This window comes from Chaetodon auriga, chromosome 12, assembly GCF_051107435.1.
Source record: "Chaetodon auriga isolate fChaAug3 chromosome 12, fChaAug3.hap1, whole genome shotgun sequence".
Classification (NCBI taxonomy): Eukaryota; Metazoa; Chordata; class Actinopteri; order Chaetodontiformes; family Chaetodontidae; genus Chaetodon; species Chaetodon auriga.
The window spans coordinates 1680525-1704543 of NC_135085.1; the positions used below are offsets into that span (position 1 = coordinate 1680525).

The 24019-nt window shown below is 40.1% G+C and overlaps 1 protein-coding gene and 1 pseudogene across 2 annotated transcripts in view; both read left to right on the top strand.

Moving 5' to 3' along the window:
* The first annotated feature begins 312 nt into the window (after positions 1-312).
* LOC143329821 (epidermal retinol dehydrogenase 2-like) overlaps positions 313-24019 on the top strand; it is a 118781-nt gene continuing 95074 nt past the window's right edge. For both annotated transcript variants that reach the window (XR_013077897.1, XM_076745919.1), the window contains exons 1-4: positions 313-460; positions 2116-2443; positions 5226-5357; positions 5930-6029. Coding sequence is in view for 1 of the 2 variants with exons in the window: in XM_076745919.1 (XP_076602034.1) it covers positions 2123-2443; positions 5226-5357; positions 5930-6029 (553 nt within the window). In the remaining variant the exon portion in view is untranslated. The remainder of the gene's footprint in view (positions 461-2115; positions 2444-5225; positions 5358-5929; positions 6030-24019) is intronic.
* LOC143329180 (uncharacterized) lies at positions 12384-21259 on the top strand (annotated as a pseudogene).

Here is a 24019-nt window from a genome sequence, read left to right on the forward strand (position 1 = left end):
TTTCTCGTTAATAATGACTTTTTTCTCGTTAATAATGACTTTAATCTCGTAAATAATTTTTTTTTTTTTTCCCTTAATGTGGCCCTAATCCTCCGTCGTATGAACTCCTATTCCAGTGATGTGAATGATTAACTGTCATTAACTTTGCCTGTTTTATTTATTTATTTGGTTGCAGTGTTTGTTGTACATTCAATTTGGATTGAATAAAACGAGTGAAAAGCATACACTCCGTCTCCCACAATACCTCGCGCAGCAGAGGAGACGCGCTGGACTGGGAATGGTTGATTGCCTGTCATGTGATACATCCGGGTTATCCAGGTTCAGAAGCGGTTTGCTGTGTTTGATATAAAACGCCCTGCGTTTCTTCTCCCGAGGCTACAGAAACGTCGAGCCTCATCAAGGACGGTAGACCGAGGACAACCATTCAAACACTTGCCGTTATCCTGCTAAACAAACCACGGTACGTTCTACAGCTTCAGGAACTGTAAACTACACTCTAAAATTGATTTGAGCAACTTCAGTGTGATAACGCGTTTGATAAAAGCAGAGCCCTATGTCGTAACGTTAGTCTATGTGGAGAGCAAAGGTGCCCGCAGGAGCAGACGAGATCTTCGCTGTTAAAACATTCGATTGGTAAGACTCGTATCTTGGTAAAAATAAGCTTAAGAGTTATTTCCCGCTTGCACAAAGTCGTCTGCATTTTGTTTGTCCGTCAGTGATGACTGTAACCTAGATGCAATGGAGGCATGAGTTGGTTATCAAATGAAAGCCGAACTTCAAAAGGAGATTCTTAACAAGGTTAAACCCTCAGGAAAAACAAAACAAAACAAAAAAACCCCTAAACAAGCTAAAGTACAGAGTTCATGTCTTGCACTCAACTAAATGACCTGTTTTCTTTCCTCATGTTTTAGCCTTTTACTACTATTCATATAAACTTTACATCACTTGTATACATTTTTCTAAGCATATTGTAGAGTAGAGCGGTCGTCTGCCAATCAGGAGGTCGGTGGTTCCATTCCTTGGCTCGGCAGTCAACATGCCACCCAAGTATCATTGGGCAAGATACTGAACCCCAAAACTGTCCCCGATGTTGTGCCATCGGTGTGTGAATTCATATTTACGTCCCTATGCATAAATGCGTCTGCCACTACTTTAAAAGCAGTTTAACTGTAAAACCAGTATTTGTTTAATATGTATGTATGAAAATATGCGATGAAACTTTAAAGTTTTTTTTTTCTTCCAGTATTTGTAGAAAATCATGCAAATGGTTAAATACCGTGAAATGATTAGCTGATGCATAGATTAGTCAATTAATTGAAAATATGTTGCCAGCAATTTTGATAATTAATTGTTTATCCAACAAAAACATGCATCTTTTGACCAATTAAGTTGGAAGATGGCAACCTAATCTAATTTTTCACACTCACATCATCTCCCTGAAAGTTATTGTTCAATATTATAGAGTTTTTTATATTAGTTTATTTCAAATCTCGAGTATTTTTCTAACAGTAAATATTCCTCTTTTTTTTCCATGGTCTTTAATGTTTATGATTTCAGCAGTTGGTCTTTATTTTAGAGAAGCTGCCTAACTCTGCTATAAAACACTGTTAGAAAGAAAACCCTGTGAAAATGAAGATCATTATATCACAAAAATAGCTCAAAATTACTGATTAAGAGAAGAAAAAGTAAAGATTATAGTGGCACTGACGGTCAAAACAGCAAGGTTTCACAAATCACAACATTTCTCAAAATACGGTGACATGAGATGAAGGTTACATGCTGAATAAGGTGCCATGCTAAATAAGGTGCTCTGCTAACACATGCCCAAGCGTTATCCATTGGCTGACAATGAAACAACCAATCACAGCAGCGTTTAGAACATCCCTCAGGCTAATCTAATGTAGCACCATCTGACTTTAATGCATCCATTGAATATACTCTGAACTGACTTGGGTTCTGTCCATTCACAGACAGGACGTGATTTTCTGAAATGTTGTGTTTTGACCCTCAGGGTCAATGTACATTGGCATTATGCAGATTTTTCAATTTTGTTGAGGTCACCCTGCTGTCCCATGATGTTTCTCTCTAATGTGTCCACTCTCTTTTCCCTCCTAGATCCATTATGAATTTCTTCCTGGAAACAATCCAAGTCCTCCTGCTGTCCATCTGGTTTAATGTGGAATCTGCCATCCACATCTTTGTACCCAGGAAGAAGAAGAACATAGCTGGTGAGATAGTGCTGATAACTGGGGCAGGTAGTGGCATCGGTCGTCTAATGGCTCAGGAGTTTGCTGCTCTTGGAACTGTGCTGGTGTTGTGGGATATCAACCAGGAGGGGGTGAAGGAAACAGCCAGGCTGGCTAAACAGAGCGGAGCAAGCAGAGTCCACTACTATCTGTGTGACTGCAGCAACAAGAACGAGGTTTATGGAGTGGCTGACCAGGTAAGGTTCGTTGAAAACCAGATACACAGTATGCCCACTACACTATTCACTACTATACTTTTTGACCAAATACCATGCTTGACTTGCGATAGTGAGCAGGACTTATTACAGTGAAAAAGCGACTTGTCAGTGCTCACTGTTGGACAATCTCTGTAATGGAGCCATGTTTCTAAATGATGTGAAACATATCTTTGGTATTTCTCTACTGATATTTACTGCAACTTCATCGCTGACATAAGCGCTAATACTCATCTGTGATATGGGTCATGGTAATATACCGACCCTCTTGTAATTTGGCTAAGTACAAGTGCCGCTTCCAACTTATTATACAGCAAATGAATCATTGATACCAGTATTGAATGAGCTGCACATTCACGCAATAAAATACCTCTCCAATCCTTACTGATCCTTACTTGCCAACATTGGGAGTGCTGTAATTATTCAGCATGGTTTGACCTACCAACATAAACATATTGCTGGGTTATTTCTTTTTTGTTTGGCCAATTGTTTTCATTGAATAGATTATATTGCTTATTAATACTTTTTCCATACCATTTATATCAGTTCATATAGACTAAGTATTAGGAACACCTCTTGGTATAGCACAAAAAACAAAACAAAATAACGAAACAAAAAAAACTGTACAACCAAACAGGCAACTGAGTGTTTATGTGTTTTTGTATGTAACTCAGAGCCTGGAAAACATCATGCATGAACAGCACTACCCAGCCCAATACAAAGTGTGTGATTTTTAGGTGTACCATGGTACCACCGTTAGGATAATGTTTTGATTACAGTTAAGTCCTACCAATAATAAAACTTGATGCCGTCTGCTTGGAACATCAACTTAAGAAAATTCATATCTGAGGCTATAGGCTGTATATGTGAGCTAATTATTTTACTTCAATCTGCTTTGTTGGCCAATATAATTCAGGATTTGCTTCAAAACTGAAGCTCAAGGATGCATCATTACTGACTTCAAACTTAGAAACTGTAGGTTTTGACATTTTATGTTGCTTTACTAATTGTTTTGCTGGTCAACCTGTTGAATTTGGCGTTAGCATGTTCCGCAGCTAATGTGGGTAATAGCATCTATTGTAAACCCATCCATTAGAGCAGTGTTGTTGTATTTAATATTTAGGGACAGCCAAGAGAACCTGTGTGAACCTTGTTGGTACAAGAAAGCCCCCTCTGCTGTGTGCTGCATCAGTATGGGGCTGTTGCTGCCATATATAAATGTACTTGAGATTTGCTCCTTGATACTTTGACTGTGATACTTGTATACTTTGGTTTTTCTGCCAAACAAATGCTGTTGAGATGCCTAATCACACCTCTTGTCTAACCTTGAGAATGAATCACCTTACATATACTAATTTACCCTCATTATGGGGCAGCTTACGCCTTCCAAAACACACGTAGGCCTTTACCTCACTTTCATTCCTATATGAAGCCAATAAACACGTCAGTTATTTATTTTTTTTCTGTCTGAAGGTATGTTCTCTTACATTGCTAATGTAGTGAAAAGAGGTCATGTTTTGAGTGTAGTGTCCCTTTTTATTTTTGTAACCGTAAAAAAAAGAAAAAAAAAAAGAGATTTAAATTTTAAGTCACATTCCCCACTCTGTGTGTGCGTGTGTGAGTGCGTGCGTATGCTTGTCTGCCTTTAAGGCATGGCAGGGATGACTATTGTGTAAACAGACATTTCATTTGCCTAATACACTAAATGTGGGCGGGAACTATAATGACAGCACACAGGTAAATACAGAGAGCAGGTTCTAAACCCAACATATGGATACCAACTAGGGATGTAACAACATCAAAAACTCACAGTACGGTAATACCTTGATATTATGATATGATATGATATCCATTGCAATATTAAAAAAAAGAAAAATAACTTGAAAAAATGCCCTTTATAAATAATTTAGTGTTTACAGCATTTTTTTATTCATATAAAATTTGTGTGTTCTGCCTCTGCTTCCCTTCTTTCACAAAATAAAATACGACGGTGTCAAGTCATATTTCTATCAGGATATCATGAGATTCGACATATTGTTAGATCCCTAACACGAACACTGTTATTGTTAATGGCCCAGGACTGTCACAACACATACAATATATATGTGAGCGGGCATCTTAAAATGGCAGCATCTAAGTTGTGCAAAATGCAATATAAAAAATAAAATCATTCTGTCATAAAAGATTAGTTTTCGTTACACCAACAAATGTATGGGTTATTATCTTGTATTAGGCTTACAAGACAGGAATATTAAACAGCACAGTGCGTCACCACATCTGCGATTTCATCTGCTAAAGACCATGTGCTGCTGATTGGTGACAGTACAGTACCTAATTGTCACCATGAGAGAATGAAACTGGAAAACAACCTAAAACATACCGCTGTGAGAAGTGGAGATAATGGGTATGCACAGTAACAGTCCAGGATAGAGCAGAGTAGGAGAGAAAGTGTCATATTGTACGTCAGTACACCTTAAGAACAGATATTACTGGGCCCACAGCAGAAAATTGCAAATGCAGATTTAATATTCAGGAATTCACATTATTCTATGAAGGCGTTTCTTAACCCAACCTAATTCCTAGAATCTTAAATTTATTCAGGGTATCACCAGCTCAGTATCACCAAAATTTTAAGTGATCTTCAGTAGCAGTAACAGTAACATTTTAAATCTGCATATTTGGGAGCATTGTCTGCATTTGGGGATATCTTAAACAAAATGGGATTACATCATGCATAACAGACATTTTCCTTGGCTCTTTGCAGGTGAAGCGAGAAGTTGGTGATATCAGCATTCTGGTGAACAATGCTGGGATCGTGACAGGAAAGAAGTTCATGGATTGTCCAGATTCCCTGATTGAGAAGACAGTGGAGGTCAACACTATGGCTCACTTCTGGGTCAGTCAGACACGTCAGACATGCAGAGCTGTCAGCTAGATAATCACTGCGCACTGTCAGCAGTTTTTTTCATGTTTTTTTTGTGTTGTGGATCCATATGGTTTCTTATGGAGGCTTATCTGAGAAAACATTTAGATGTATAGACGGAAGAGGCAATATTATAGTGTTAAATTCAACATTTTCTTTGCTTCAGTTGTCTTCTGATTAAGCTTTTCTCTTAATTTGCTGAGAAAAATTATGTGTGTGGAGGCCAGAGTGCTTCACTTGAATAATTATTTGATTATCTAATTGACTGATATTGATCAATCAATCAAAATTGAGAGGAAAAAAAATTAACTGCATTTCACAATCTAAATTGTGACTAAATGGGCTTTGAATTTTGACATGAACTTTATTTGTTCTTTTCTTTTTTCGTCAAAATGATCAAGATGATTTATGCAAGCAATGTACAGTTTATGTTGTTCTTGAAGTGGTTGCCATTTGTCCTCTAAACTGTACAATCAAATTCCTTCCTGTTTAGCCTTCTTTATTTTGGTTCATGGTTTAATTGCTTTCTACTTCTCTCCACTCAGACCTACAAGGCCTTCCTTCCAGCCATGATCGCCAACAATCATGGTCATCTTGTCAGCATTGCCAGTTCTGCTGGACTTATAGGAGTCAATGGATTGGCAGGTGTGTGTTTTCTCATTGTAATCATATCATGAATGCCATTGATGTAAGCCTGTATGTATACAATTTAACAGTTTTTTTTTTTTTTTTGTGGAAAAATTTGGCAGTCAGGTGGTCAGACTGCCATTTTTAATACACCCTCATTTATCCAGTTTGACATCATGGTCATGCTAGCCAGTTTCTGTTTAAGATAGGTGTAATTTTTTTTTTTTTTTTTTGTTGTTGTTGTCCTAACCAGTCAGAATCTAGTTATCTGTGAGTTAACTTAAAACAACCTTGGCAGCTGCTTTGCTTGAAGCCATGTTTGCACCATTCACCTGTTGCAGTTCTCTTATGGATTTAGCTGGCTATGTCTCCATTCTTAGTCTGGCTTACAAGACTCTGATAGGCTGGTTGTTTCTTCAGCTGGGGGACGCATCAGGGGGTAGAACACTAGACCTATTTGATCCTTGAAGAAATCAGTGATGTATGAGGTGATTCTGCAGAGCTGATTTGTGTTAAACCATAACAAAAAAAACCTGTTTGTCTTTACATATTAGTGACATGTACATATCTCTAAAGTCCTGCTGTCTACTACTCAAAACTCTGCATACTGCTGTGATACTACAACCTCCACAACCTCTTTCTGCATCAAATTTTCATACTGGGCTGATAATTGGGAAGAAAACATCCCAGAAAGGTGGGGTTTTCTCTCTTCCACTAACACCATCAATGCCTCAAACTCATCCAAGCTAAAATTGAATGCCCAGTTTTTCTTGTCCATGATAGCAAGCTACCTAGGTAGTGACAAAAAAACAGCCATTGTTATTGCATTCTAATTTAGTATACAAGCAGTCTTCTGTACCTTTTAAATGCATTTCTAGTAACGATTTCTTAGGACACATGCATGAGTATAGGAATTGCTTCTGTAATGAGAAGATAGTTTTTTTTAGTTTTTTTTTTTTAGCAAGCCCTACATTCTACTGAGCTCACACTCTCTACTTGCTCTCTCGTTTTTTTTTCTTTGTTTTGTTTTTTCTTTCCTTCTTGTTTAGCTGTTCTCTCTCTCTCTCTCTCTCTCTCTCTCTCTCCCTCCTATCAGTCTTTGATAAGACATGTACCATTCTTTACATATTGCTTGTTTATGTCTTTTCTTTATGTCCGTCTTCGTCAATGTGTGTAAAATCCCCTTGTTCAGTGTCTGCTGGTTCGTTTTATACTCATTTTTGACACCACTATTACCTTTTAGCTCAACCTCAAGCAAAAATGATGGAAAACATGTTATGCAAGATACAACACACATCCACTCAACACTGATGAACAAAAACACACATGCCATATCACCTCAACTGAACCCCTTTATCCCTCTCTTTCCTTCCTCTCTCTCCCTCTCTTTTTACCACTTCATATGTCCCTTAACCCAAATATACATACCAGCCCACAACTCTGTCATACCTGCCATACACACATGCAACCACTTGAATTGACGTCACGGAATATACGTGGCTTCCGCAACCAATCCAAAAGACTTAAAGTAATGAATCATCTGATAAAATTAAAGGCTGACATTTGCTTCCAACAAGAAACACATCTAACAGACGCAGAAATACAGCACCTTAAATTCAAACAATTTGACAAAATATGCTCTTCAACGTATAACAGCAAACAAAGAGGTGTCTCAATCCTAATAAACAAAGATATTCAGTTCTCACTGAACCAATCTATCACAGACCCAGACGGAAGATTCATCATAATCAATGCAACTTTCAACCATACAACATTTACACCGGCAAACATTTATGGCCCTATCAATGACAATCCATCTTTCTTCCACAGTCTTTTCTCCATATTATCAAATTCAAACAACCTCATTATAGCAGGAGACTTCAATACTGTCATTAATCCCACAGTTGACCGCTCAAGCACCTCTGGCAACTCAAGAAACTGGCATTCCACTGACACAATAAAACAATATATGGAGGACTATGGACTTAGCGAAAGTTGGAGAATGAGCAACCCATCTCTAAGAGAATATTCAGATTTTTCAACAGTTCACCAATGTTCATCTAGAATTGATCGATTTATCGTCAGTAACTCACTAATACCCAAGATATCAGATAACACAATCCACTCAATTGTAATTAGTGATCATGCCCCTGTCTCTCTGTCAAAAATAATAATACTAAAATAAATAAATACTCAAACATATACCAAAACTTCAACCACATGGTGCTTCAATACCTCACTGTTAGAAGACCCCAACTTTACAACCCTTATAAGGCGAGAATGGGCATTCTTTCTGGAGATGAACGACTCTCCAGACACCCCACCTTCACTGCTATGGGAAACTGGGAAGGCCGTAATCAGAGGGAAAATAATTTCATACTCTTCAAACAAGAAAAAACAGCAACAACAATTTGAAAACACATTGGAACAAAAAATCAAACACTTAACGAATGAAATATCCCACCCCACCATCCCAGTGAACCAAAACAAAAGGAATTAAAAGCACTCAGAACACGACTTGATGACATCATACAGAAAAAAAAACACAATTCCAAATTCAGCAACTGAAATATAATGGTTTGCAATACAGCATTAAAATAAACAGTAAGTATCTAGCAAATCTACTCTAACACAAGAAAGAGAAGTCGATCATCCCAGCCACCTTGGACTCCACAGGAAAGATTCATCAAGACCCACAGGATATAAACAACATATTTCGGAATTTCTTTTTTTTTTCGTTCAAGGTCTGTTTATTTGTTTTTTTTTTCACGTTACAAAAACAATTAAACAAAAAAATACAGCCAAATGATAAGCTGGTTTATAGAAAACAAGAAACAAACAAACAAAAACAGATACACACAGGTCTAGATTAACAGAACTGCCTGAGTGGATCTGAACCCGCCCTTAAGTCACTCCCCAAGCTGAGTAAAAGTTTTTCCTGCCAGGTAGCATAGAACTTCTTGATTGAGCCTTGAATAGAGTATCTTATTTTTTCAAGTTTGAGATATGTCATAACCTCCTTAACCCAATGTGAATAAACAGGGGGGTGGGGGTCCTTCCACCTTAACAAAATAAGTCACCTGGCTAGAAGCATGCAGAAGGCCAGCATGTTGCCATGCCGTTTATTATTAATGTTTGTATTCTGTGGTAGAACCCCAAATAGAGCAATCAGTGGAGATGGATTGAGTGGAACTTTCAACATCTTGGAAAAGGCTTCAAAAATGGAGTGCCAGAAAATGAGCAGTTTAGGACAAGTCCAAAACATATGGAACAGGTCTGCAGGATCTCGTTTACATCTGTCGCAAACAGGGTCCACATCTGATCTGATCTTGGATAATCTGACCTTTGATCAATGCAATCTATGAACAATCTTAAACTGAATTGCAGTATGCCGCTGGCAGATTGATGAGTTGTAGATCCTGTGGACGACTTTCTGCCAAGTTGCATCTGAGATTTGCTCCTTTAGATCTTCTTCCCACTTAGTTTTTAGTTGTTCCAAAGGTGCTGAATCATATGAACTGAGAAGTTTGTAAACTCTGCCTATAATCTGTTTTGTGTTAGATTTAAGTTTAAGCATAAAGTCTAGGAGGGACTCGGGGTCGGGAAGGAAAACATTTACAATGGGAAGCCACAAAACTACGCAGCTGTAGTAGATATCTATAAAAATGAGATCTAGGAATACCAAATCTATTCACGAGTTGTTCAAAGGAAACAAATTTATCAAGTCCTTTAGTTTGGAAACCCCTTCCTTAGCCCAAACGTAAAAAGCCCCGTCAAGGATTGAGGGGGGAAATGTATGATTCTTCACAATTGGGGCCAAAAGACAGAGGTTATGGATCCTGAATGACCTCCTGACCTGTATCCAAATTTTGATAGAATGTATCACAACAGGATTGCAAGTATAATGAGAGATTGTCTTTGGGAATGGAAGTTCACAGCACAGGAGAGCTGGCAAGGAGGTGGAATCACAAGTTACCCTCTCCAAGGTTAACCACAAGGGAATGTCAGGAGAGTTCTCATCTTTCATCCAGTAAATCAAAGCTCTAATGTTTGGTGACCAGTAGTAGTTTAAAAAATGTGGGAGTGCTAAGCCACCCTGGAAACGGGGTCTCTGTAGTATGGATCTTCGAATTCGGGGGGGTTCTTGTTCCAAATAAAGGTCGAAATAATATTGTCAATAGACTGAAAGAAAAATTTTGTTAAGTAAATCGGGATGTTTTGGAACAAGTAGAGGAGTCTAGGCAGGAAATTCATCTTAATAGGATTAACCCTATCACTTAAAGAGAGGGGGAGCAAATCCCAAACTTAGATGTCTTGTTTCAAACGATCTATGAGGGGCAAAAAATTATATTTGTAAAGGTCCTTATAGTTAGGGGTTATCCAGATGCCCAAGTATTTAAACTTTTTAACATTAACCCTGAAAGGTGTGGAGCTAAATGAGATACTTCTTGCAGCTGGGCTGATTGGCATCAATTTGCTTTTTTGAAGATTTATTTTATAACCAGAGATTCTCCCAAAAGTATCCAAAGTGTTCAATATGTGAGGGAAGCCGCCCAGGGGGTCACTAACCAGTACATCATCAGCATAAAGGGAAATTTTGCACTCTTGACCACCATGAATAATTCCCTTAATGTTGTTGTCCTGTCTTATAGCAAGTGCTAATGGTTCTATAGCAACTGCAAATAAGAGTGGTGACAACAGACATCCTTGTCTAGTGCCCCTTTGTAGGTTGAAGAAAGCAGAAATATTATTGTTCGTGCGCACTGCAGCCATTGGGGATGAATAAAGAATCTTAACCCAGGACAAAAATTTTGGACCAAAGCCAAATTTTTTAAGAGTGTAAAAAAAGATAATGCCATTCGTCTCGATCAAATGCTTTTTCAGCATCTAGTGACACTACAATCTCTGGAGTGTCTAATGTGCAGGGGTTATATAGGATGTTGAGGAGCCCACCAATTGTGACAAACTGAGATTAAAGACAGTGCATATTATGAACATCATTGTAAACATAATATATGAACCGCGTACGTCTATCGCTCCAAATTCTCACCAGTTCGTGCCCAACGAGGCACACAAGAGGAGAGAGACAATAAAAAAGAAGAGAGAGAGCGAGAGAGAGAAAGAAGAAAAAGATGCCTCTCAAGGTGCAAGCACGAGTCCGATTAATATTATCCTGTAGATTCAGCTGACACAACAGTGCTCCTCACATAGGCCATCGCCTTCTCCGGGTCCCGAAACTCTTTGGTGTCCCTGTCGTATGAGATGCGGAGACGGGCAGGAAACAGTATTCCATAGCAGACATCACTTCTGCCACGGAGCAGGTTCCTGACATCATTGAACGCAGCATGGGCTTTAGCAAATCTTGGAAAAATAGCGATCGGTTTGCCCTCTATAGCGCAGTGGTCCCTGCTCTCGAGCACAGCGTAGCACGTCTATGCAGTCCTGATAATAATGTAGTTTAGCAATGATGACCCGGGGTTTACCGTTTGGCTTCCTCGGTGTGAGGCCTCTGTGCGAGCGGTCCACTAGGATGTCTTTCTCCAAGTGCAGAGCTTCTTTCAGCAGTTTGGAAACGGAAGCAGTGGAGCTCGAACCTGGTTCCTCTGTGATGCCCATGATACGAATGTTGCACCGCCGCAGTCTCCCTTCGATGTCCTCATTCCTCTCTCTCAGTTCTGCAACCTCCGTTTTTAGCTCGGCGACAGTTGTTTGTAACGCAGTGACTTCATCCGACCATGTTATTAAGCCTTCCTCCACACTGGCAACTGTGGCCCTCACACAGTCCATATCAGAGTGGATGGTAGATCCGAGTTCTCTTAACTCGTTTCTGATAGTATTAAGCTCGTCGGAAAGAACACTTTTCAGCTCTGACCTGATGACTGAAGCAATGTCTGCTCTCAGAGAGGCGAGAACCTCCGCTTTTAAGGCCACAGCATCCATCTCTTCCTCCGGGGGAAGGGGAGTTGATTGATCCGGCTGAGCAGGTGAAGGATGCGCCGATGAGTTAGCTCTGCTGCTAGCCGCGGGTCCAGTATATTTATATTTACAGAGATTACTCGCCATTTACTTAACGCACACAGCTCAAACTCACAAAATCACTGTCTAAGAAGATTTATAAGCAGTACACATGTCAAGCTGGTCATAGCATCGCAATAAGATGGAGTTTTCCGGTTTTGTTTGCGGAAGTTGTAAGGACAAACAGAGGCACACCGCTGGCTGAGAAAACATCCTTCCGTGGATTATTATCGTGTTTTGGACCAAATATCTCTGCTGCAGTGGATCTGCTGGACCTTTGTCGATGTTACCAGCCCGTTTTTGTCGGCGTGTTATCGATCTGTGGATTACTGAGAGACGTCACTGGCTACAGGTATGATGGCGGCGTGTGAGTCCTGCCTTCCCACCCTCTCGAAACTATGGGAGAGCATCTCTGGTCTGCGGGCTGACCTCAAGGAGAGGAACAAGATCTTCCTGGACTTCTCCACTTTCGCCACGTTGCAGGCAAAACATATCACCTACCTGAGGACATCTGGCGCTGGTGACCGGTACATGGCGGCCACGAACAACACTACCCTGCCGTGGACCGGCTCGATCACCACCGGAACTCAGCACCAGCACTGGCCAAGTCCTGCTGGCACCGACAGGGAGCCAAGCCCAAGGCATCGGCACCTTCCACTTCCTGCCTTCACCCCGCGGAGTCACACTGCTTCACCGGGGAGGATGGGGTGGAGGGTTCAGTGAACTCAATTCCACTCAGGCCGAGGGAACCCTGGTCGGTGGTGCACCGGGGCGCTGGAGCTTGGCCACCTCCTCCTCCACCGCCTCCGGATCTGCCACTAGACAACAGGTTCGACATCTTAAGCCTGCAGGATTTCCCTCCCGTCGGTGCCTCATCCAGCTCGCCTCCAGGACCTGTCCACCCAGCTGGCCGTGGCTCTCACCAGTCCAGGAAGTGGGATCCGCCAGTCCAGCATGGTCCCTCCCCTCCAGCTCGGCCCGGAGCAACCACGACGCGACGCCAGCAGGCTCCACCTGACACCCGCTGCACCTCCAGGGAGCCAGTGGTGCAGCGCACTCCCCCCTCGGGGAGGGTCAGGCACGTGGCAGTGCTTGGCGGCTGGACCTTCTGCCACCCTGGAGCCCACATCACGGAGGTTGCATCCGCCGCTCTTCAGCTGTGTGCGCAGCACAGCCCGGCCTCCACACTGGTCCTGGAGGCCACCTACTGACTCAATGGTATCACTCACACACACAAGCCCTCTGCCCCACCCTCACCCTCGCCCACTACATGTTTCACCCACACCGTACACACCTTTACATCAGTAACCGCCTCTCTGCCACCAAAAACTCACAAAACAAAAATTCACACCATTAGAACCATCACTTCACACAGACATTTAAAACCCAGGAATGTTTTTAGACCCAGCACTGTTTTTAACATTCCCTTAAAACACCATGATGAGCGCACGTTCAGCACAGATATCAAATTAGCTGTGCTGAATGTTTGCTCTCTTTTAAACAAATCTTTTATCATAAATGATTTAATTTTAGACAAAAAGCTAGATGGCATTCTCCTTACAGAGACATGGCTTGGCACCGATGCACCTGTTGTTCTCACTGAGGCTTCCCCACCAAATTTTAACTTTTTATTTTCTACTGGGGGGGGAGGGGGCAAAAAAGGAGGCAGAACTGCATCTATTACAAGAATTACAATGTCTGCAAATGCAGTCTCTTTTAACAGTTTTACATCATTTGAGAACCATGTCTTTGTTCTTAGCAGCCCTTCTATTCTTTGCATCACGGTCTACAGACCACCCAAGTATTCATCCTCTTTTATCAGCGAATTCTCTGAATTGTTATCAGTCATTCACACCACCTACAACAGGATTTTAATAACTGGTGATTTTAATCTACACATAGACAATATCTCGGACCCAGTATCCAGAGAATTTTTAAACCTCTGAAACTTTTAAACAGGACATTACAGCCGACCCACGACAGGGGACACACCCTGGACCTGGTCATAACTTATGGCCTGTCCGTGGGTGTGTCCTCTGTTGTGGATCTGGCTGTGTCTTACCACTACTGTGTGTTTAACATCACCAGTTTTAATCAGCGGGAGGCTCCAGTGAGAACAGTGAGGAAACGCTACCTAACTCCTGAAGTGGCTGCAAATTTTATCCAGATTCCAGATTATCGTTGACAATTTTAACAGCAATCTGAAGTCAACGCTGGACTCAGTGGCTCCTCTTTTAACAAAAACAATTAAGAAAAAAACCTATACGTCCGTGGAGAAATGAGGAAATTAAGCGACTGAAAAGAAACTGCAGGAGTGCTGAGAGGGAATGGAGAAAATCAAAACTAACAGTCCACTTTGAAGTTTTACGTCAACACCTCAAAACTTACAATAACACTATTAAACAGGCAAGAATTTCTCACTACAAAAAACTAATCTCCAACAACAAAAATAATCCAAAATTTCTCTTCTCCACTATTGATCTTTTAACAAACAATAAATTTAACAGATCTCATAAGACAATAACAAATACCCTGAAGACTTTGCAGATCACTTCAGGTACAAAATTGATAACATCAGATCCAGTCTTTCATCTCAACATGTTTTAACTACCAACACGTCTGGATCACAGGTTTTACCTGAGTAAACACTGGAGAGTTTTGCCCTGGTTGTTGCAAGGACACTTGGTCGAGTTTTCTCCCAGGTAAACCCTACAACCTGCCTTTTAGATCCAATTCCCACACTGTTTTTTAAAACACTCTATGGATTGTTTGAGGAACAGCTGTTATACATGGTGAATTGCTCTCTTCAGACGGGTTTCTTCCCCATCTCCTTTAAAACAGCGGTGGTGAAGCCCCTTCTGAAGAAGAGCAATTTAGACCCCAACATTCTTAATAACGACCGACCTGTATCCAACTTAAAGTTTTAGAAAAACTTGTTTTTAACCAAGTAAATGACTTTTTAAATAAAAACAATATTTTAGAAAGGCATCAGTCTGGTTTTAGGATGAACCACAGTACCGAGACAGCCCTTTTAAAGATTTTAAACGATATCAGGTGCAACTTAGATAACCACAAGCTCATAGTCTTGGTACTACTGGATCTAACCTTCGATACAGTTGGGATGCACGTTCCTCAGGAACCCATGAGATCAAGTGTGGGGTTCCCCAGGGGTCAATTTTAGGTCCAACTCTTTTTAATCTTTACATGCTACTTCTTAGGGCCGTCATCAGGAGGCATGGCATCAGCTTCCATAGTTATGCTGATGATAAGCAACTGTACATTGCCGTGTCTCCTGTTGACACAGGGCCAATTGATGCCCTTTTTAACTGCATTTTAGACATCAAGTCATGGAAGGAAAATTTCCTTCAGCTCAACCAGGACAAAACAGAGGTCGTAGACATTGGTCCTGAAGGCCAGAGAGAGAAACTTTTACCAAAACTACAAGATCTTAAACCAACACATTCTGTAAAAAATCTGGGCGTGATTTTTGACACTGAGCTTACTTTTATTCCACACATCAAAAACATAACAAAGAATGGTTTTCACCATCTTAAGAATATAGCCAGAGTCCGCTCGTTTCTCTCTAAGGCCAGCACGGAGGTGCTGATGCATGCTTTTATCTTTGTTGCTTAGATTACTGTAATGCCCTGCTCTCTGGTCTTCCCAGAAAGAGTATTTCCAATCTTCAATTACAGAATTCAGCCGCACGAGTGCTGACGAGGACCAGATGACGGGAGCACATTACACCAGTTTTAAAATCGCTGCATTGGCTCCCCGTGCGTTTCAGGATAAATTTTAAGGTTCTTTTATTAGTTTTTAAATGTCTTAACGGTCTTGGGCCTTATTTATCTGACCTACTTTTACCCTACCAACCCTCGTGGACCCTGAGGTCCTCCGGTACTGGCCTCTTAACCATGCCAAAAGTAAGAGCTAAAACACACGGGGAGGCGGCTTTTACTTATTATGGCCCCCGATTGTGGAACAGCCTGCCGGAGAACCTCAGTGCCGCAGAGACTGTTGATGTTTTTAAAAAGAAGCTCAAGACCCACCTTTTTAATCAGGCTTTCAATTGCTTTGTTTGATTTATCTAATCCTTCAATCAGGCTTGTTTGTATCTTATTTTAGTTGCATGTTTTAACGACATGTTTAATTGCTATTTATTTCATTTACTCATTTTATTTCATTTTATGTTTATGTCTTAGTCTCTTGGTTTTTAGCTCCAGTGTTTCCTCATGGGGGCCCTTGGTTTTTAGGTCAAGTGTTTCCTCATGGTGGCCCCCAACACTGGGAGCTGCTCCTGGTCTACTGATGGGGGCGCTGCTAAGGGGACGGCTCTGGCCTGGATGGCTGGAGGCCTCTTCACCTTGGTATGGGGCCTCCTGTCTACCTGGGTCGGGGTGGTCTTGGGCGGTGCTCCCCAGTCATGAGCCGGGGGCCCTCTCAGTGTGGATGGCCCCCAAAGGTGGCTTATTCCTTATCTTGTCTGTGTGTGTGTGTGCGCGGGTGTGTGTGTGCGTGCGTGTCTGTGCGTGTGTGTCTCTATGTGTCTCTGTATGTAGTTATGGGGGCGGGAGGGCTGGGTTTTCTTCTTTGTTGTTTTTAGCCTCTGCGAGGCACTTTGTGTTGCTATTTAAGTATGAAATGTGCCATATAAATAAATAAAGTTTAAAGATAAAAGTTTATTCTTTCTGGATCACGGTCACTGAGGCACTTTCCACCATCCTGGGCTACAGAATCCCATCATCCCCAATACTCTGTTTTCTTAGTGACATCTCCATAATCCACAAGGAAGTCCAAGAAATCTTGCCACATCAATCACGGGACAAATTTAATCGCAGAATACATTACAATAGAAAAATGCAATGCATGTAGTAGGAAGCAAATATCAGCCTTTGAAGACACCTGGTTTCCATTTCTATCATTTCTAAATTCAACAAAAACATAACTACAAGCTGCATATATTACCAGACACCTCCCTCCTCCGCTCTGTAACCCTCTCCCACCTTCCCTCTGCCCCCCTCCATTCTGTTTTTTTTTGTGTGTGTGTGTGTGTGTGTGTGTGTGTTTTTGTTTGTTTATTTCTTCTCTTACATCACATTTATTTATTCTTCCTTTTGCCTCCACATTTACCATGCTACACATAGGCACACACTAGCAACACTCAAGCATAACATATTTCGCCATTGCTCTTTCAACATTTAACCGTAACCATCCATTACAAACACAGATGTCTCTAGTCAGTTATTAAGAATACATCCTTGTGTTTATCAACTGTCCAGTCCCGTCTTGTCAGTTCTGTCTGTTATCGTCCCGTCTCACTTCCTGTCAGCCTGTCTGTCTCTCCGTCTCACTTATTGTCAGTCTGTCACCTTGTTGCATTTTATGTTTGGTGTTACACTATATATGTGGTGCTACATGGATCCAAGGTCTCACGAAAAATGGTTACGGTAGGACAACTGTAAATCTGAACTGAAAGTAAATCTAAATGTAACATATTGTATTGTATTGTAAAAACTTATTGCTCTATTAAAAATAAAGTTGTCCTCCAAAGAGGGGGGTTGGTGGTGGGCCAAAAAAAAAAAAAAAAGAAAGGGAAGGGAAGATAGTATTTTTCTAGTTTCTTTGTGTAACCTTTAGCCAAGCTTGTGAACCCCAGTTTAGTTTAGGTTACAGTTAGCTAGTTGGCCACCTCAGCCTTGCAAAGCTCGTGGCTAGAAGTTTGTTGTACATCTTTCTTTGTACCTTTACATAATTTGTTGGTGGCTAAAATCAACACCTTTGTCATAAGAAGTTGGGATCATGGATTACGTTAACTGGTGAAGTGATTTGGCTAGCTAATCAACTAACACATCAGAATCAGAATCAGAATCAGAAAAAGCTTTATTGCCAAGAATGCTTTTACACATACGAGGAATTTTTTCTGGTGAAATTGGTGCATGACACATCTACTAAAATAAGACACATCTACTAAAACATCCACTTGGATAGTACTTTGCTAGTGACAACATTGGGCCAGCCAAGAAGATAAGGTTAGCCAGCTTAAACTTAGCTACGCTGCATGGATCCAGCATCGGTTGCTTCTTAACACTAGCTGATAAAATAATTGGCAAGTTACAACTGAGCCAATATATCAGTCAGATCAGCACCATTATTCTGCTTGAATTAACTGTCGTTACCCGCTCAAGACAGTATTTTGCTACATTAGCTAACTAGCAATTTGCCCATGTTAGCAAGTAAGCTAACATTAGCTGACATTAGCCTTGCAAAAATCACAGTATCACCATATATTTCATAGGCTTTGCAGTATGCTAGCTTTTAATTTGGACTTTGTGTAGGACTCCATGTTGTGGTGGGTGCTGGTCTCATCACATCCTTTGGATTTTGGAAAATCTGTCACTTATTTTACATTGAAATCAGTCCACAGGCTATTCAGGCAACTGAGAAAGTCAGGGAAGGTCTTGTTTTCTAAGTGATGTTGCAATCCATTCACACATTGGTACTGAAAAATAAAAAATGTGTGCTATTAAATATGTGAACCAGAACTTGTTGAGACAACTCTATAATACATTTGAATAGAATGAAAAGTTAGAGACTTGTTAATAATTATTTAGACACCCTGGATCAGGGTGTAGTGACCCTATTTTAAAGTAACCAGATTAACTGAACTGTTTACAAGCAGGTTATACTGTACTTGTAGAGAATATATTGAGTACCAGCTTTGAAAGGAACAGCACCATAGATGTTTACATGGGGAGAACCATTGCTCTATGCAATATGAAAATTGCGTTGTAATACACATGTCAGAGCCTCCCACTTGCTACAGTGTATAAGATGCAAAATTGCCTCTGTTCTGTTGGGAACTGAAAATATTGTAAAGCAAAATTGTGGAAAATATGATTAATTCATGAGTGAAAAACAGTATCAAAGAGATGGGCACAACAGATAAAATTCATTCATAGGCGTAAATTTGTCAGCTAGACCTAGATATACACAGAAAAAGATAAGTATAGGACATTGTTGCTAAATCTATGCGGGAATTGCTCTATCAAAGTGAGGATAAAAAGGGATTTATGGAAAGACTAAAATTTAAAAGACAACCATTTCCTTATTTGTTTCCATTTTTCCCACCTTTCCTACTAATTAAAACATGTATGCCTATTTGTATATTTATTTGTTTTCACCACTCTGCTGAAACATGAATTATATCTCTTCAGAGAAAGAGTGAGCATCAGTCATCATGGAAACTTAACTTTAACTCAAATTTAAAAAAAAAGAAAAAAAGAAAAAAAGAAAGAAAATGAAAAGAAAGAAAAAAAAATGTCTTAATTAAAACTTGTAGTTTGCTGGTCCTCTGCATGTGTTCAGATATCTTAAAATGCTCTTAGCCCTCTATTAGTGGGTCATCTATCATTTCAAAGAGTGTCTATAGTACTTTGTGGAAACAACAGACTTATCCCTCAGATGGTTTTAGGAAGCAGAAACTCTTGCCTCTGTAGCATTAGTCTATGTAACTTTGTATTTTGTTCTGTCTAAAGGAGGAACCTCCTTATGTCTGATTCATTTTAAACTTTTCAACTTTATTGTCAAGCCAAGGTTAGGAAGTCACCTTTGGTCTCACCTTATCTTCATTATCATTGTATCTTTGTTCAAGTATGATCCTCCCAATATACCAGTCAGTACTCCACAATCTGCGAGTGTTCTTTTGCACTCTTTCCTAATTTCACCTCCAGGGCTATGTTATGATGTCAGTTTTGATCTATGGACATAATGTAATACCCCTACTGAAAAGCAGTTTCCAGCAGTTTGAGAATATCCTCATACTGAACTAATAAAGAACTTTTTCTGTTTAGAAGCAGTTGTTCTAAGAAAAGCACAAGAAGAAGAACATTTGAAACCAATTTTGGTTACTCTAAAAATGAATTAAAGCTTTCTTTCTTTTGCTTTGCTTTACTTGAAATAAACCTCAGATCTTTAAAACAGTTATTTTCCTGCCAAAGCAAAATTGGCACAGTTTTTGCCTAAAAATGTATTGATGTCTTCAGTATTACCCTTTTAGTAAGCTTGTAAGTGGAGCCATGGCATGACAACATTTTGTGACAAGTAGTTTTTATGACATTAGTATTTAATTGAACTTTGTCCTGGGGGGGGGGCTTTCTTTATCCATCAGCTGACTTTATTGATTTATTGACTGATAAGGTTTCAACCATCAGCAACTAGTTCTCTGAGCCTGACCTATTCAGTAGGATACCACCAGCTAACAGAGCCTCACTCTCCTCATTTTCCCATGTCACAGAGGAGCAAGTCTCCAACTTTCTGCTCGACTCTTGCCACACTAGCTGTTCACTGGACACTATAGCCTCCAGACATCCAGTCATCCGCTCACATGTCTTCTTATACCATTCATATGCTGACGATACCCAGCTCCTCCTTTCGTTCCCGCCAGACGACCCCACTGTCTCAGCATGGATATCAGCATGCCTCACCGATGTCTCGGCATGGATGAAGGAGCGACACCTTGAGCTTAACTTGTCAAAGACTGAGCTCCTTGTCAACCTGGCCAGTCTCTCTATACAACAACAGATCAGGATCCAGCTTGACTCAGTTCTGCTCACTCCCACAAAATCTCCCAGAAACTTGGGTGTCATAATTGATGACCAACTAACTTTTAAAGAGCACGTGGTCTCTGTTGCTAAGTCATGCCCATTTGCCCTGTACAACATCAGGAAGATCAGACCCTACCTGTCTGAGCATGCAACACAACTCCTTGTACAAGCGCTGGTACTATCACGCCTCGACTATTGTAATTCCTTACTTGCAGGGCTCCCAGCATGCTCGTTAAAACCCTTGCAGATGATCCAGAATGTGGCGGCTCACCTGGTCTTCAACCAGCCCAAATGAGCACATGTCACTCCACTGTTCATATCCCTCCACTGGCTCCCAGTTGCTGCCCATATCAAGTGTATGTCCTTAAAGCTTGCCTGCAAAATTACCACCAAAACTGCTCTGACCTACCTGAACTCCCTCATTCAGGTTTATGCTCCCTATGCTCTTCCCAGGAACGGCACCTGGTGTTGCCAGCTCAAAAAGGCCCTAAGTCTCTGGCTAGACTCTTTTCTTCTGTGGTTCCCCGGTGGTGGAACGAGTTACCAAGCTCCATTTGTTCTGCAAAGTCCCTCTCGATTTTAAGAAAAAGACTGAAAATCAAGCTCTTTACTGAACACCTTCTTTCTTAAAAAAACAAAACTCTGTTCATTCTATGCACTCTGTGCATTACTTCGTAGCACTGTCTCGTAGTACCTATGTCCAATTGGACCAGAAAGTTGTGTTAGGGCACTTATTCTTGTTGTTCTTTCCCGTCTAGAACCTTGCTTGTGATGTCTGAAAATCTCATATGTACTTTGCTTTAGATAAAAGCATCTGCCAAATGACTAATTGTAATTGTAATTATCATTCCTCTTCAAGGCAGGGTTGCCCTCTCACCTATATTTGTCAGAAAGATTTTATTGCCTTACCATCGATAACCATGCTTGGGTTGGATTGTGCAATAGGTGTAGCCATTGGAACAAAACTGTTACTGTATAATCACAGTTCTGTTGTAATAAACAAACACCATATTACATGACAGCTATAAATGTGGAAGGGAGGTACATATTTACTGCCCTTTTATTGGAGGCTGTCTACTGAAGATAAACCTAAACTGAGAAGATGCAATGTACTCCAGTGAATGCACCCATGCATGTCCTTTAAATTAGAATGGAAATTGCTAACTTTTTATGGAGATAGATTTCTATCAAAAATAACCACAAAAAGTACAATCCACAAATACTTTTTAAAAAAAATTGTATTTCATAAATCATCATTTGAATGAATGCAAAAAGAATATTTGTGAATGTTAAAGCATTTTCTAGATGTGTTTCTAATATTTACATTTACAAATCAAAAGCTTGCCTTGTAAACTGGCAAATCATTTGTGGCTTAAAGGACACACTTGATTTTACCTGTGTAATTATGAGACAAATATGCTGTTTTTTCCTGTGTGGAATCGCATGTAAAGCTCCTTCTTCTTTGGCGCTACCTAATGCCCTGTGTGTGTTTGGCTCATCAGTGCCACTTTTAGAACTAGTCGACAAAATCGCACATACACTCTGACTGTACTGTTTTGGCTGATACTGTCCAAGGTATGCCGTGGAAACATCGAGGAAAGAGAAGAGTCACATTGGTAAATGCTTCACAATTATCAAACCCGAATATGAAGGAATTGTGGTATATTGTAGCCACACAATATAAAGCGTTACAATATATTATACAAATACTGCCTTTATTTGCCACCTTGCATCCTCAGACCAACCAAAATCAAGTCCTGAACATAAGCAACACACCAGACCTGATGTAAAAAAATAAATAAATAAATAAATTTAAAAAAATATGGAAAGATTAACTGATGCTTTTAAGTGCTTCCAAAGGCAGCTGGACTTGTTTTGTTGTTCTAGGAGACGTTTCACCTCTAATCTAAAAGGCTTCTTCAGTTCTAATTGACTCCAGTCAGAGCCTCCCACCTGCTACAGTGTACAAGGTCCAAATTGCCTCTGTTCTGTTGGGAACTGAAAGTATTGCAAAGCAAAATTGTGGAAAATGTGATTAATTCATGAATTAAAAACAATATCAAAGAGATGGACACAACAGAAATGATTCATTCATAGGCTTAAATTTGTCAGCTAGACCTGGATATACACAGAAAAAGATAAGTATAGGACATTGTTGCTAAATCTATGTAGGAATGGTCCTCTATCAAAGTGAGGGTAAAAAGGGATTTAAGGAAAGACTAAAATTTAAAAGACAACCATTTCCTCTCATTTGTTTCCATTTTTCCCACCTTTCCTACTAATTAAAACATGTATGCCTATTTGTATATTTATTTGTTTTCACGACTCTGCTGAATCATGAATTACATCTCTTCAGAGAAAGAGTGAGCATCAGTCATCATGGAAACTTTACTTTAACTCAGATTAAACAAAAAAAAAAAAAAAAAAAAGATAAAAGAAAGAAAAAAATGTTTTAAAAATGTTTTTCAAAGAGTGTCTATAGTACTTTGTGGAAACAACAGACTTATCCTTCAGATGGTTTTAGGAAGCAGAAACTCTTGCCTCTGTAGCATTAGTCTATATAACTTTGTATTTTGTTCTGTCTAAAGGAGGAACCTCCTTATGTCTGATTCATTTTAAACTTTTCAACTTTATTGTCAAGCCAAGGTTAGGAAGACACCTTTGGTCTCACCTTATCTTCATTATCATTATATCTTTGTTCAAGTATGATCCTCCCGATAGCAAAATTGGCACAGTTTTTTCAATTGAACTTTGTCCTGGAAAAAAAAAAAATGGCTATCCTTACCCATCAGCTGACTTAGTTGATTATCATTCCTCTTCAGGGCTGGGTTGCCCTCTCACCTATATTTGTCAGAAAGATTTTACTGCCTTTCACCGATAACTGTGCCTGGGTTGGATTGTGCAATAGGTGAAGCCATTGGAACAAAACCGTTACTGTATAATCACAGTTCTGTTGTAATAAACAAAGAACATATTACACGACAGCTGTAAATGTGGAAGGGAAGGTGCATATTTAATGCACTTTTATTGGAGGCTGTCTACTGAAGATAAACCTAAACTGAGAAGATGCAATGTACTCCAGTGAATGCACCAATGCATGGCTTTTCAGTTAGAATGGAAATTGCTAACTTTTTATGGAGATAGGTTCCTATCAAGAAAATAACCACAAAAAGTACAATCCACAAATACTTTTACTATCCACTCAGGATGGACATGTTCCATCATAACAACTTGATAATGATTTGTAGTTACCCTGTGCTCTAAGGGACAAGTGCCAGCAAATGTCCCCCTATAGCGTAACAGAGCCACTAGATCCCCTCACTGTATGGCCCAAGGATTCAAGGCTGTAATCTTGGTGAATGTCACACATGCATGCACACTGTAGTTGAC